The sequence below is a fragment of the Symphalangus syndactylus genome, chromosome 20 (assembly GCF_028878055.3).
Source record: "Symphalangus syndactylus isolate Jambi chromosome 20, NHGRI_mSymSyn1-v2.1_pri, whole genome shotgun sequence".
In the NCBI taxonomy this organism is placed as follows: Eukaryota; Metazoa; Chordata; class Mammalia; order Primates; family Hylobatidae; genus Symphalangus; species Symphalangus syndactylus.
In genome coordinates this window covers 49,375,893-49,388,480 of record NC_072442.2, presented here as the reverse complement: position 1 = coordinate 49,388,480, position 12,588 = coordinate 49,375,893, and the positions used below count along the sequence as shown (strand labels likewise).

The window sequence follows — 12,588 nt, the reverse complement described above, 5'->3', positions numbered from 1 at the left end:
AACCTTCTTATTGTCCCCAAAGTTTCTAGCTCTAGGGTTAATGGTCTTCAGCCAAAAGCATCCCCCAACCTTAGGGATGGGGACAGAGTGAAAACTACATTAACTCCTTTATGAGTTTGGGAATAAAATGCTTAAACAGTTCACACGGAGAAGGAGACCATCACCACTTGCTGTATGTCTCAGGAGCTATAGAGAAAATATGGTTGCTTAGTTCCCACAACCATCTGTTTCTAATCAGACTTTCTGCCTAACCTAGAGCACTTGCTATTCCTAAGGCAACCAGCAAGCACCACCACCAGCGTAGGGCAGGTGGAAGGGGATACGATATGCAATGAATACCAAAACCACAGCTAAATCTCCATATGGAACAGAAACTCTGGTAAGGGACTGAAGCACTGACTGCCAAGCACAGGGAGAAAAAAGTCCAACCATGCCTGGCAGAAAAAGCCTTAGAAGTTTATTCATCAAGGCAAAGAGGAGACTTCTCTTTCCCAGAAAACAAAGTACTTCAAGTTCTGACTATGGCTGCTACAGCGAAATGTCACTCCCTAAATAAAATTAGGTATTATTACAGCCCTCCTTATACACAGGTTTTTATACTGTGAATATTATTTTTCCATCTGTGTTGGTTGAAAAAAATCCCCATGAGTGGACTCATGCAGTTCAAACTTGTGTTGTCCAAAGGTTCAACTATACATAGTTTTCATGATATAGTTGCCATTACTTCTCATAATCAACCATATAGGCATAAACCTATTTTATATTAATTATGAGAGAAACTCAGAACAATGAGCCTAAACTTTAATAATTATGCTCCCCTAAACTCTACTATAATTAATTCCTTGTGTTTACTAAACAACTATTTATAGTCAAAGACCAAATACTATTCTACCAAACTGAATGCTTTTTAATTATTGCAAATGCAAAGACTGTTGCCATCGCTATTATTAAAAAAGTATTCAAGATACAGGAATAACTTCAAGTAAAGTACACAAGTGTACTTCAATATTTTTTCTCTATGAACTTTGGGGGAATAGGCTTTGCAATACTTTAGCAGTTTTCACGTAACCTTTGTGAGGGAGAAGAAAACAACTTACTTTACGTTTTTTCTTTCCTTGTCCTTTTCTTCAAGCCTCTTCATGTCTCTAGCTGCCTGATCCTAATGAAACAAAAGGCTGTATAGAATGACATCAACTAAAAACACTGAAAGAAACAATTTTTAGATTGGAACAAGTGCCATAATAGCTTTAGCTATGTGTTTGACAAGTGCATTTTGATGCCATCAAATTGCATTTTGACGATTACGTTTCAAAGAGAAATAACTAAATGCTCTATAAATTGGCTGTATATGGACTGCACAATTTTATCTGTAATAATGTGCCACACACGGAAAAATGAACAAAAATGCTTGCTTCACAAATACATAACCTTTAGTTGCTTTAAGTTAATGATAAAATTACAGATGTAAAAGTGCTTTCAATTCAGGCAGATCGGCCTTCCTCAAAGTGTAGCTTAAGACGACATACATCTGACTCTGGAAAGGTGGCTCTCAATCTGGGACAATTTTGCCCCTAGGCAACATCTGGCAATGTCTGGAGACATTTTTAATTTTGGGGGTGGTACAGCTGATAGTACTGGTTTCCAGAGGCGAAGGATGGCTACTAAACATTCTACAATACACAGGAAAGCCCCACAACAAATAATTATCCAGCGCCAAATGACAGTAGTCTCAAGACTGAAAATTCTGTTCTACATCTAATAAATCAGAATCCTTGGGGCTGGAGTGAGTTCAATGTGTGTAGTTTTTACATTTTTCATAGGCAATTCTTTTTTTTTTTTTTTTTTTTTTTTTGAGACGGAGTTTCGCTCTCGTTGCCCAGGCTGGAGTGCAATGGCACCATCTTGGCTCACCACAACCTCCTCCTGCCAGGTTCAAGCGATTCTCCTGCCTCAGCCTCCTGAGTAAGCTGGGATTACAGGTATGAGCCACCACACCCAGCTAATTTTGTATTTTTAGTAGAGACAGGGTTTCTCCATGTTGGTCAGGCTGGTCTCAAGCTTGTGACCTCAGGTGATCCACCGCGCCCGGCCTAGACAATTTTTATATACTGCAAACTGATGATCGCTGATCAAAATTAATCATTTGTATTATACATTTGAAAATCAAGGTCAGAAGAATTAAATGATTTTTCCCAAGGCTTTATACACATTCTACACAACTTTTTCTCACTATAAAGCACCGTGAGTTTTTCTGGCAATCTCAGATTTTTAAAAATGCAGCTATATATACTGTGGCATGATCAGGTGTTCTATCAAACCAAATGTTCCTGATGAAAAGAAATTGTTTTAAAGAGAAGCAATGCATACAAACAACCTACTTTTCAGAGGAATGAACCAGCTATAAGATATATTTAAGACTATAAACTGAAGATGACATAAGCAATGTAACATAAGAAACAGGTCACCAACAGTGGTAGAACATATTGTTTAAGCCTACATAAATCCTTTTTCAGAACACTGGCTAAAAATAAATCTTCATCTAGTTCAAGCACTAGAAAAGTTTATACTTTCTATAAAATTTGACATCTGGGCTGGGTGCGGTGGCTCACTAATCCCAGGACCTTGGGAGGCCAAAGCGGGCAGATCACCTGAGGTCAGGAGTTTGAGGGCAGACTGACCAATATGGAGAAACCCTGTCTCTACTAAAAATACAAAATTAGCCAAGCATGGTGGCACATGCCTGTAATCTCAGCTACTCGGGAAGCTGAGGCAGGAGAATCGCTTGAACCCGGGACCTGGGAGGCAGAGGTTGTGGTGAGCTGAGACTGCGCCATTGCATCCAGCCTGGGCAACAAGGGTGAAGCTCCATTCCAAAAAAAAAAAAAAAAGCCAAAAGAATTTAGCCCATTCTCGGATACACTCACTCAGAAAGGACTATGCCAGTTTGTACTACCATAAATCTACATTTAAACACAGAAAATCAGAGCTAATTTTTCTTTTAATTCATCACTAGGGATCCCTCAGGAAATAACGAGAACAGATTCTCTAGGAAACAGCCCATTAGGAAATGTTCGTGTCTCAAGAAGATGAAGAAAACAACGCATACAAGACATCTCAAAGATGGCAATTCATTTATTGCCTTTACTCCTAGTGTAAATCACTTAACATATTAACTAAATACCTACTATGCTGCAAGACACACGTATGCCCTGAATAGTCTGGGTGTTTGGTAAGTATCCTGCATAATTTGTAAGTGGCAGAAATACACAGCACTATAAGAACTCAGATACAGAATGATACTGCATAAGGAATATGGGGTTTGGAGGTGAATTTCGGCTCTGCCACCTATTAGGTGTATATTCTTCAGTAAGTAACTTAAGTTGTTATAAATCAAAGATGGGAAATTCAAAGACCAAACTGGAAATTAATAAGCAGGCATATTCTTCTACGGAAATGTACTCTAATTTTTTTTATATCACCCTGAGTCTTTTGTTTTCTGATATCTGATAGAGAAATAAGTTCAGAAAAACAATTCTCCACCCTAAGAAAAATTACAATGCAGAGGCTGGGCACAGACCCACACCTGTAATTCCGGCACTCTGAGAGGCCAAGGTGGAAAGACCGCCTGAGGCTAGGAGTTTGAGACCAGCTTGGGAAAAAATATTTTTTAAAAATTAGCCGAGTGTGGTGGTGTGCACCTGTAGTTCCAGCTACTTGGGAGGCTGAGGCAGGAGGATCATTTGAGCCTAGGAATTTGAGGTTACAGTGAACTGTGATGGTGCTGCCACTGCACTCTGGCTTGGGCAAGAGATCCTGTCTCAAAAGAAAAGAAAAATTACAGTGCAAGAGAAATGACAAATGGCGCTGTAAACAGTGGCCTCAAGGTTAAGAAGAAAACAGGGATTGATGTAACTACGGTGAGCAAGGAAAAGCATGCCTTGTCTAATGTAGGCAGCCATTTGCTCAGCAATAGCCTCTTTCTGCCACACAAAAACACAGCCTTAGTATATTGCCAGATCTTCCTTTTTTCAACAGTCTGAACTATTAGACAAAATCCCCTGACACTAAAAATGTTGGCTCACATTTTAAAAAAGCAATGTCTAGGCCAAACAAAAACATTAATCTTGGATTATTTCTTTCCCTACTTCCTTGGAGGAGAGGTGTATTCTGGCTGAAGATAAGTAACTAAGGAATCTCAAAGGATTTTATTTCATAACCAATTAAGTGACAATTTTTCTTTTCTTTTTTTTTTTTTTTTTTTTTTTTTTTGGAGATGGAGTCTCACTCTATTGCCCAGGCTGGAGTGCAATGGCACCATCTCGGCTCACTATAACCTCTGCCTCCCAGGTTCAAGCGATTCTCCTGCCTCAGCCTCCCGAGTAGCAGGGATTACAGGCGTGCACCACCATGCCTGGCTAATTTTTTTTGTATTTTTAGTAGAGATGGGGTTTCACCATGTTGGCCAGGCTGGTCTCAAACTCTTGATCAGCCCACCTCGGCCTCCCAAAGTGCTGGGATTACAAATGTGAGCCGTGAGCCACTGTGCCCAGCCAACATTTTTTTTTTTTTTTTTTACAGACAGGGTCTCACTATGCTGCCCAACCTCAAGCGATTCTCCCACTTTGACCCCACAAAATACTGGAGGTTATAGGTGTGAGCTACGGCACATAGTCTAAAGTGATAGTTTTTGGTTTCATTTCGTTCTTGAGAAAGGGTCTCACTTTGTCATCCAGGCTGAATAGTGGCATGATCATGGCTCACTACAACCTCAGCCTCCCAAGTAGCTGGAACTACAGCAGCATGCCACCACGCCTGGCTAAATTTTATTTTTTGTAGAGACACGGACTCGCTATGCTGCCTAGGCTGGTCTTGAACTCCTGGACTCGAGGGATCCTCCTGCCTCAGCCTCCCGAAATGCTGGGATGATAGGTATGAGCCACCATGTCCAGCCATCTGAAGTGACAGTTTTTAAGTAAGGAGAATACCATGAAAAGAAACATATTTTGGTCTAATTAACCTGTAGCTGTATACTACCTAATAAGACAGCAGAGAGCCTAAAGCAGGGAGAGAATTTACAAGAGTGTAAAATAGGATGGCTACAATGGCAACAGAAAGGAAAGAACAGATGCAAGGGTTATTATAAAGATTGACAGATTTTGGCAAATGAGAAGAGGAAAGGCAGCATGATGTATGGGAAACAGCTAGACCTTCAGGACTACTAAGCAAGAGAAATTAGATTTGAGTTCCAGGTCTGCCACATTAAGTACCAATATGATTTGGGGCAAGTGATTTGAATTATCTTAGGGCTCAGTTTTGTTATCAGTTAAAATATATATATAAATTTTTCTGCCTATTTCCCACGATTATTTTGAGTATTAAATTAAATAATGAACATTCTTAATAATCTGCTAAAAAAAAATGAAGAGGCAGTGGTGAAGGAAGAAATTAAAGCCAGTTTTAAGCTAAGGTGACTATGTGAACATTAATGTCATTCACGGAAATCAGAGAATGACTTGTTGAGGAGGAAAAGAAGATGAATAGATTTTAAGGTTCCAGTGGGACACATTCATCTAAAAAAGGCCAATACGATTCTGGAAAAGCAGGACCAAAACCAAAGAGAAAGATGGGACTAAAAACATAAATTATGCACAGAAAAGTTTTAAAAGTAAATGAGGTCACTAAGAGTGAAGATAGTAAATCAATATAGAGAGCTGTAAAAGGACCTCTGTATGTGAAAAATTGGAGGAAGATGGCAAGAAGGATCACAAATAACAGATGGATATTTAATGACTTGTTTTTTGGGTGCAACAATAACATGGTGGTTGTAATTTGTAAGAGTGTTCTCAGAGAAATACTGATGGATAAAATTAAATGTCTGAGATTTTAAAATAATCCAAAACAGAATTGGATTGGGCACAGTGGCTTATGCCTGTGGTCCAAACGCTTTAGGAGGCTGAGGCTAGAGGATCACTTGGGGCTAGAAGTTCAAAACCAGCCTGGTTAACAAAGCAAGACCTCACCTCTATAAAAACTTTAAAAATTAGCTGGGTATGGTGGTGCACACCTGTAATCTCAGCTATTCAGGAGGCTGAGGAAGGAGGATCATTTGAGCCCAGGAGTTTGAGGCTGCAGTGAGCCATGATCATACTACTACACTCTAGCCAGCCCACATCAGAGCAAGACTTTGTCTCCAAAAAAAAAAAAAAAAAAGAAAGAAAGAAAAAAAAAAAAGAGAAACGAAAAGAAAGAATCAGAGGTAGGAGAGATTAGATAAAACAAGAGTGGCCAAAAGTTGTTAACTAATAAAGTTGGTTGAAGGTACATGAAGGTTCATTTTATTATTCTATCTTTGTATGTGTTTAAATTCTTCCACAATAAAAATAATAAGAAAACAAAAACAAACAGAAAACAGTCAGAAAGATGAAAAAGGAAAATAACACAAAATCACAAAAGCCTAGTGAGAAGAGTTTCAAGGAGGTGGTCATGAGGTTATAAATTTCTACAGGGAGGTCATGAATGTTGATGAAGAAATAACATTTAAACTACAGAATACAGAATTTATAATTTTGGCAAGTTCCTTAAGTTGAATTACCTTACATAAATATGTACTTAACAAATGCTAGATTGAATGGGATGTTAATTCCATTTAAGAATATGCTAAGATTATTAAAATAAAACACATACACACATATACGTCTAGAGCTACCATGTCATGGGTTACAGTTCAAATTTCTAGCCACCAATCATCACAAAAGTACTACAGGGCAAGTGGAAGTAGATATATGCAACTATAGACTACTGGAGCAAAATTCTCAAAAAAAAAAAATAGAAAACAAATTTTGAATAAGATTTGAAGTACTAAGTTAACTTGATCTATTTCTAACTGCTAAATATTTTAATGAAACATGTTGATACTTGCCTCCACTTCAGCCATGAATGCCTCCAAGGGATCATCATCGCTGTCAGAATCTACTGGCTTGGAATGGAATTGCTGGCGAGTTGGTGAGTTTTCAGCAGGAATGTAAGGTAAATCAACGTTGCTAGAATCTTCTTCCTCATCTTCAAAATAGCTGAGAATTAGAAAGCAAACTGGTAAAGTGAATGTTTACTTTGGGGTCAGTAAATCTTTAACAAAATTTTTATTGTGGTATATCTTATTATTAGGAGATTTAATGCAGATCAAATTAGAGACCTCCAAGGCTTTGGCTAATGACCTAATTTTTTTTTTTTTCTTCCAGATCAAAGTCTAGCGCTCTTTATTTTTATTTTTTATTTTTTTATTTTTTTTATTATACTTTAGGTTTTAGGGTACATGTGCACAATGTGCAGGTTTGTTACATATGTATCCATGTGCCATGTTGATTTCCTGCACCCATTAACTCGTCATTTAGCATTAGGTATATCTCCTAATGCTGTCCCTCCCCCCTCCCCCCACCCCACAACAGTCCCCGGAGTGTGATGTTCCCCTTCCTGTGTCCATGAGTTCTCATTGTTCAATTCCCACCTATGAGTGAGAACACGCGGTGTTTGGTTTTTTGTCCTTGCGATAGTTTACTGAGAATGATGTTTTCCAGTTTCATCCATGTCCCTACAAAGGACATGAACTCATCATTTTTTATGGCTACATAGTATTCCATGGTGTATATGTGCCACATTTTCTTAATCCAGTCTATCGTTGTTGGACATTTGGGTTGGTTCCAACTCTTTGCTTTTGTGAATAGTGCCGCAATAAACATACGTGTGCATGTGTCTTTATAGCAGCATGATTTATAGTCCTTTGGGTATATACCCAGTAATGGGATGGCTGAGTCAAATGGTATTTCTAGTTCTAGATCCCTGAGGAAATCGCCACACTAATTATTAAGTACTACTTAATACATGCAAAATTTCAATATTACAAAAAAGTAATCACAAGAGATTCTTCATTTCAATAGTGTATGGTCAAATCATACTCCCAGTTCTGTTAAAAGGGAAGAGTTTTCAGTACAAACTTACTGATCATTGTTAGATAAATATGACAAATATTAAAGAGCTGTGCTATGGAAAAAAGGAAACTTTTTTTTTTTTTTTTTTTGGGACGGAGTTTTCCTCATCACCCAGGCTGGAGTGCAATGGCACAATCTGGGCTCCCTGCAACCCCTGCCTTCTGGGTTCAAGCTATTCTCCTGCCTCGCCCTCCCTAGTAGCTGGGATCACAGGCACCTGCCACCATGCCTGGCTAATTTTTGTATTTTTAGTAGAGACGGGTTTCACCATGTTGGCCAGGCTGGTCTCGAACTCCTTACCTTATGTGATCTGCCCGCCTCAGCCTCCAAAGTACCAAGATTACAGGCGAGAGCCACTGTGCACAGCCAAAAGGAAACTTAATGAAACATGAAAAATTCAGTTTATTCTTTATAACCCTTAATAAAAACCTGAGATATTCTTTTAAGACCAAAAACCTCAGAAATTCTGGGCTATTTTCTGGGGACCAACAGAAAACTTCCAGAATTGAAAATAAATGCTCAGGCCAGGCGTGGTGGCTCACACCTCTAATCCCAGCACTTTGGGAGGCCGAGACAGGTGGATCACTCGACGTCAGGAGTTTGAGACCAGCCCAGCCAACATGGTGAAACCCTGTGTCTACTAAAAATACAAAATTAGCCAGGCATGGTCGCACATGCCGGTAATCCCAGCTACTCGGGAGGCTGAGGCAGGAGAAGTGCTTGAACCCAGGAGGTGGAGGTTGCAGTGAGCTGAGATTGTGCCACTGCACTCCAGCCTGGGCAACAGAGCAAGACTCTGCAAACAAGAGGAAAAAAAAAGAAAATAAATGCTCAATCCAAAATAATTTACGATACTACTTAAGTATTCAGAAAGGACATCTTCAAAGGCTGGATAAGGTATCACTTTCTCTTTAACAAACATTCCAGAAAAGGATGTCAATACAGCTCTTTATAAACTAAACCACTGTTTAGACTTTAATCTCAAACTCAAATAGTAATATAACCAAATATTAATTTAAATAAATAACTGCAGTTTAAAAAGTTAAAGCATTTCAAGTCTTCCTAGGAATTATTTTAAAAGCTTTAACTGTTATGCTATGTACACACACGCATACATATATACACACACTAATGTAACACTGACTATATGTAACAATAATATAGGCTAAACTATATAGTATATATGCTTTTTTGTTTTTGATACAGCCTCGCCCTGTTGCCCAGGCTGCAGTGCAGCGGCGTGATCTCTGCGCTCACTGCAACCTCTACCACCCAGGTTCAAGCAATCCTCCTGCCTCAGCCTCCCAAGTAGCTGGCATTACAGGTGCATGCCACTGCACCCAGTTAATTTGTGTGGTCTTTTTGTTTTTGAGATGGAGTCTTGCTCTGTTGCCCAGGCTGGAGTGCAGTGGCACAATCTCAACTCACTGCAGCCTCTGCTTCCCGGGTTCCAGTGATTCTCCTGCCTCAGCCTCCCAAGTAGCTGGGATTATATGTGCCGCCACCACACCCAGCTAATTTTTGTATTTTTAGTAGAGATGGGGTTTCACCACGTTGTCCAGGCTGGTCTCTAACTCCTGACCTCAGGCGATCCGCCTGCCTTGGACTTCCAAAGTGCTGGGATTACAGGTGTGAGCCACCACGCCCAGACCAATTTTTGTATTTTTAGTAGAGACGGGGTTTCACCATGTTGCCCAGGCTGGTCTCAAACTTCTGACCTCAAATGATACACCCACCTCGGCCTCCCAAAGTGCTGGGATTACAGATGTGAGCCATTGTGCCTGGCCTAAAATATATAGTCTATATGCTTATGCAAACTCCTTTATATAGTAATTGTTATGTACACTAATATAGCAATAGCATATTCACACTATATACTATACGATGTAATAATATATGCATTAATATATAGCATACACATATACACATATTTACTCATGCATATTCATTAGTACAGTAGGTTTTTAGTTTTTTGTTTGTTTTTTTTAGAGACAGTCTCACTCTGACATACAGGCTGATGTGCAGTGATGCAAACATAGCTATCTGCAGCCTCAGACTCCTGGGCTCAAGCAGTCTTTCCACCTCTGCCTCTTGTATATAGTGTGTTCTATTTAACTAATGAAAAAGTAGCCTGAACTAGTTAACTGCTGTTTAGAATAATGATCTCTGACTTTGCTAAAACTTAAACACTACTTGTATATTTGACTCCTAAATAACATGTCAGCTTTCTAAAATATTACCGTGTACTTTCAAAATATTTTGGCCAGGTGCACTGGCTTACGCTTGTAATCCCAGCACTTTGGGAGGCCGAGGCAGGCAGATCGCCTGGGGTTAGGAGTTTGAAACTAGCCTGGCCAACATGGAGAATCCCCGTCTCTACTAAAAATACAAAATTAGCCAGGTGCATGTCTGTAATCCAGCTACTAAGGAGGCTGAGACAGGAGAATTGCTTGAACCCAGGAGGCAGAGATTGCTGTGAACCTAGATCACGCCATTGCACTCCAGCCTGGGCAACAATAGCGAAACTCCGTCTCAAAAAAAAAAAAAAAAATTAAACTCGTCTTTTAGAAGCTTTTTTTTCCAATTAAAATCTGCTGGGTGCAGTGGCTCACGCCTATAATCCCGGCACTTTGGGAGGCCAAGGTGGGAGGATCACTTGAGCCCAGGAGTTTCAGACCAGCCTGGGCAACAAAGCAAGACCCTGTCTCTACAAAAGAATAAAAAATTGGCCAGGCATGGTGGCTCAGGCCTTTAATTCCAGCACTTTGGGAGGCTGAGGCGGGTGGATCACCTGAGGTCAGGAGCTCGAGGCCAGCCTGGCCAACCTGGTGAAACCCCGTTTCTACTAAAAATACAAAAATCAGCTGGGTGTGGTGGCAGGTACCTGTAATCCCAGCTACATGGGAGGCTGAGGCAGGAGAATCACTTAAACCCGGGAGGTGGAGGTTGCAGTGAGCTGAGATCACGCCACTGCACTCTAGCCTGGGTGACACAGCAAGACTCCATCTCAAAAAAGAAAAAAAAAAGAATAAAAAATTAGCAGGGTGTGGTGGCATGTGCCTATGTTCCTAGCTACTCAGGAGGCTGAGGTGGGAGAACTGCTTAACTGCTTTAGCCTGGGAGGTCGAGACTGCATTGAGCCTTGATCGCACCACTCCACTCCAGCCTGGGTGACAGAGTGAGACCCTATCTCAAAACAACAACAACAAAAAAACCTCAAGTAGTGAAGCAGTGTCACAATCAGCTTGGAAATAACAGTAACAAGAGATTTCTTCAGATTCAGCAAAGAGAGATATTTTGTATAGAAATCAGAACTCAACCCCTTAAATCCCAGCCTTTTCTAACCACATTATTATATCAGCAAGTTAAAAATAGTAATTGGTAAAAAGCATTTACCAATTATGAGCTATGAGAAAAATGTGAGTAGATTTTTCTACCACTATCAGATGTTCCACCATAATAAAGACTTAGATGTAGCCCGGGCCTGGTGGCTCACGCCTGTAATCCCAGCAGTTTGGGAGGCTGAGGCGGGCGGATCACAAGGTCAGGAGATTGAGACCATTGTGGCTAACACGGTGAAACCCCGTCTGTACTAAAAATACAAAAAATTAGCTGGGCATGGTGGCACGCGGCTGTAACTGCAGTCCCAGCTACTTGGGAGGCTGAGGCAGGAGAATCGCTTGAACCTGGGAGGCGGAGGTTGCAGTGAGCCAAGTTCACGCTACTGCATTCTAGCCTGGGCGAGAGAGAGACTCTATCTCAAAAAAAAAAAAAAGACTTCCATGTTGAAGCAAACTTGTATTTCCATCAGTTCTGACAACTGCCTGTGTTTACTAAACAATTTATATGGTGTCAGTAAAAGATTGCAGTAAAGACCACCAGGCCAGGTGCAATAGCTCATGCGTGTAATCCCAGCACTTTGGGAGGCCGAGGCGGGCGGTTCACCTAAGGTCAGGAGTTTGAGACCAGCCTGGCCAACATGGTGAAACCCCGGATCTACTAATAATACAAAAATTAGCCCGGCATGGTGGTGCATGCCTGTAATCCCACCTACACAGGAGGGTGAAGCTGGAGAATCACTTGAGCTCGAGAGGTGGAGGTTGCAGTGAGCTGAGACTGCGCCATTACACTCCAGCCTGGGTGACTAGAGAGAAACTCTGCCTCCAAAAAAAAAAAAAAAAGATCACCAAAACCCACATGAATTATATAAAACTCTTCAGCCATATTTATGTTTCAATGGCTCTTTTTTTTTTTTTTTTTTGAGATGGGAGTCTTGCTCTGTCGCCCAGGTTGGAGTGCAATGGCACCATCTTGGCTTACTGCAACCTGTGCCTCCCGGGCTCAAGCGATTCTCCTGCTTCAGCCTCCCCCTGAGTAGATTACAGGCGTGCACCACCATGCCCAGCTAATGTTTTGTATTTTTACCAGAGATAGGGTTTCACCATATTGGCCAGGCTGTTCTCGAACTCCTGATGTCAGATGATCCACCCGTCTCAGCCTCCCAGAGTGCTGGGATTATAGGTGTGAGCCACCACGCCCAGCCTGTTTCAATGGCTTCTAATCCCACATTTAGCGACAGCCCAGTAGGACGTAACACTGAATA

The 12,588-nt window shown here is 40.8% G+C and overlaps 1 protein-coding gene across 4 annotated transcripts in view; it reads right to left on the bottom strand.

Moving 5' to 3' along the window:
- DDX42 (DEAD-box helicase 42) overlaps positions 1–12,588 on the bottom strand; it is a 45,993-nt gene that overhangs the window by 19,157 nt on the left and 14,248 nt on the right. For 3 of the 4 annotated variants that reach the window (XM_063628299.1, XM_055258619.2, XM_055258617.2), the window contains 2 exons: positions 6,920–7,070; positions 1,098–1,159 (listed from right to left, as the gene is read on the bottom strand). In XM_063628299.1, coding sequence (XP_063484369.1) covers positions 1,098–1,159; positions 6,920–7,070 — 213 coding nt within the window. Of the gene's footprint in view, positions 1–1,097; positions 1,160–6,919; positions 7,071–10,869; positions 10,991–12,588 lie in introns of those variants that run through there. The other variant, XM_055258620.2, reaches the window with a different exon arrangement.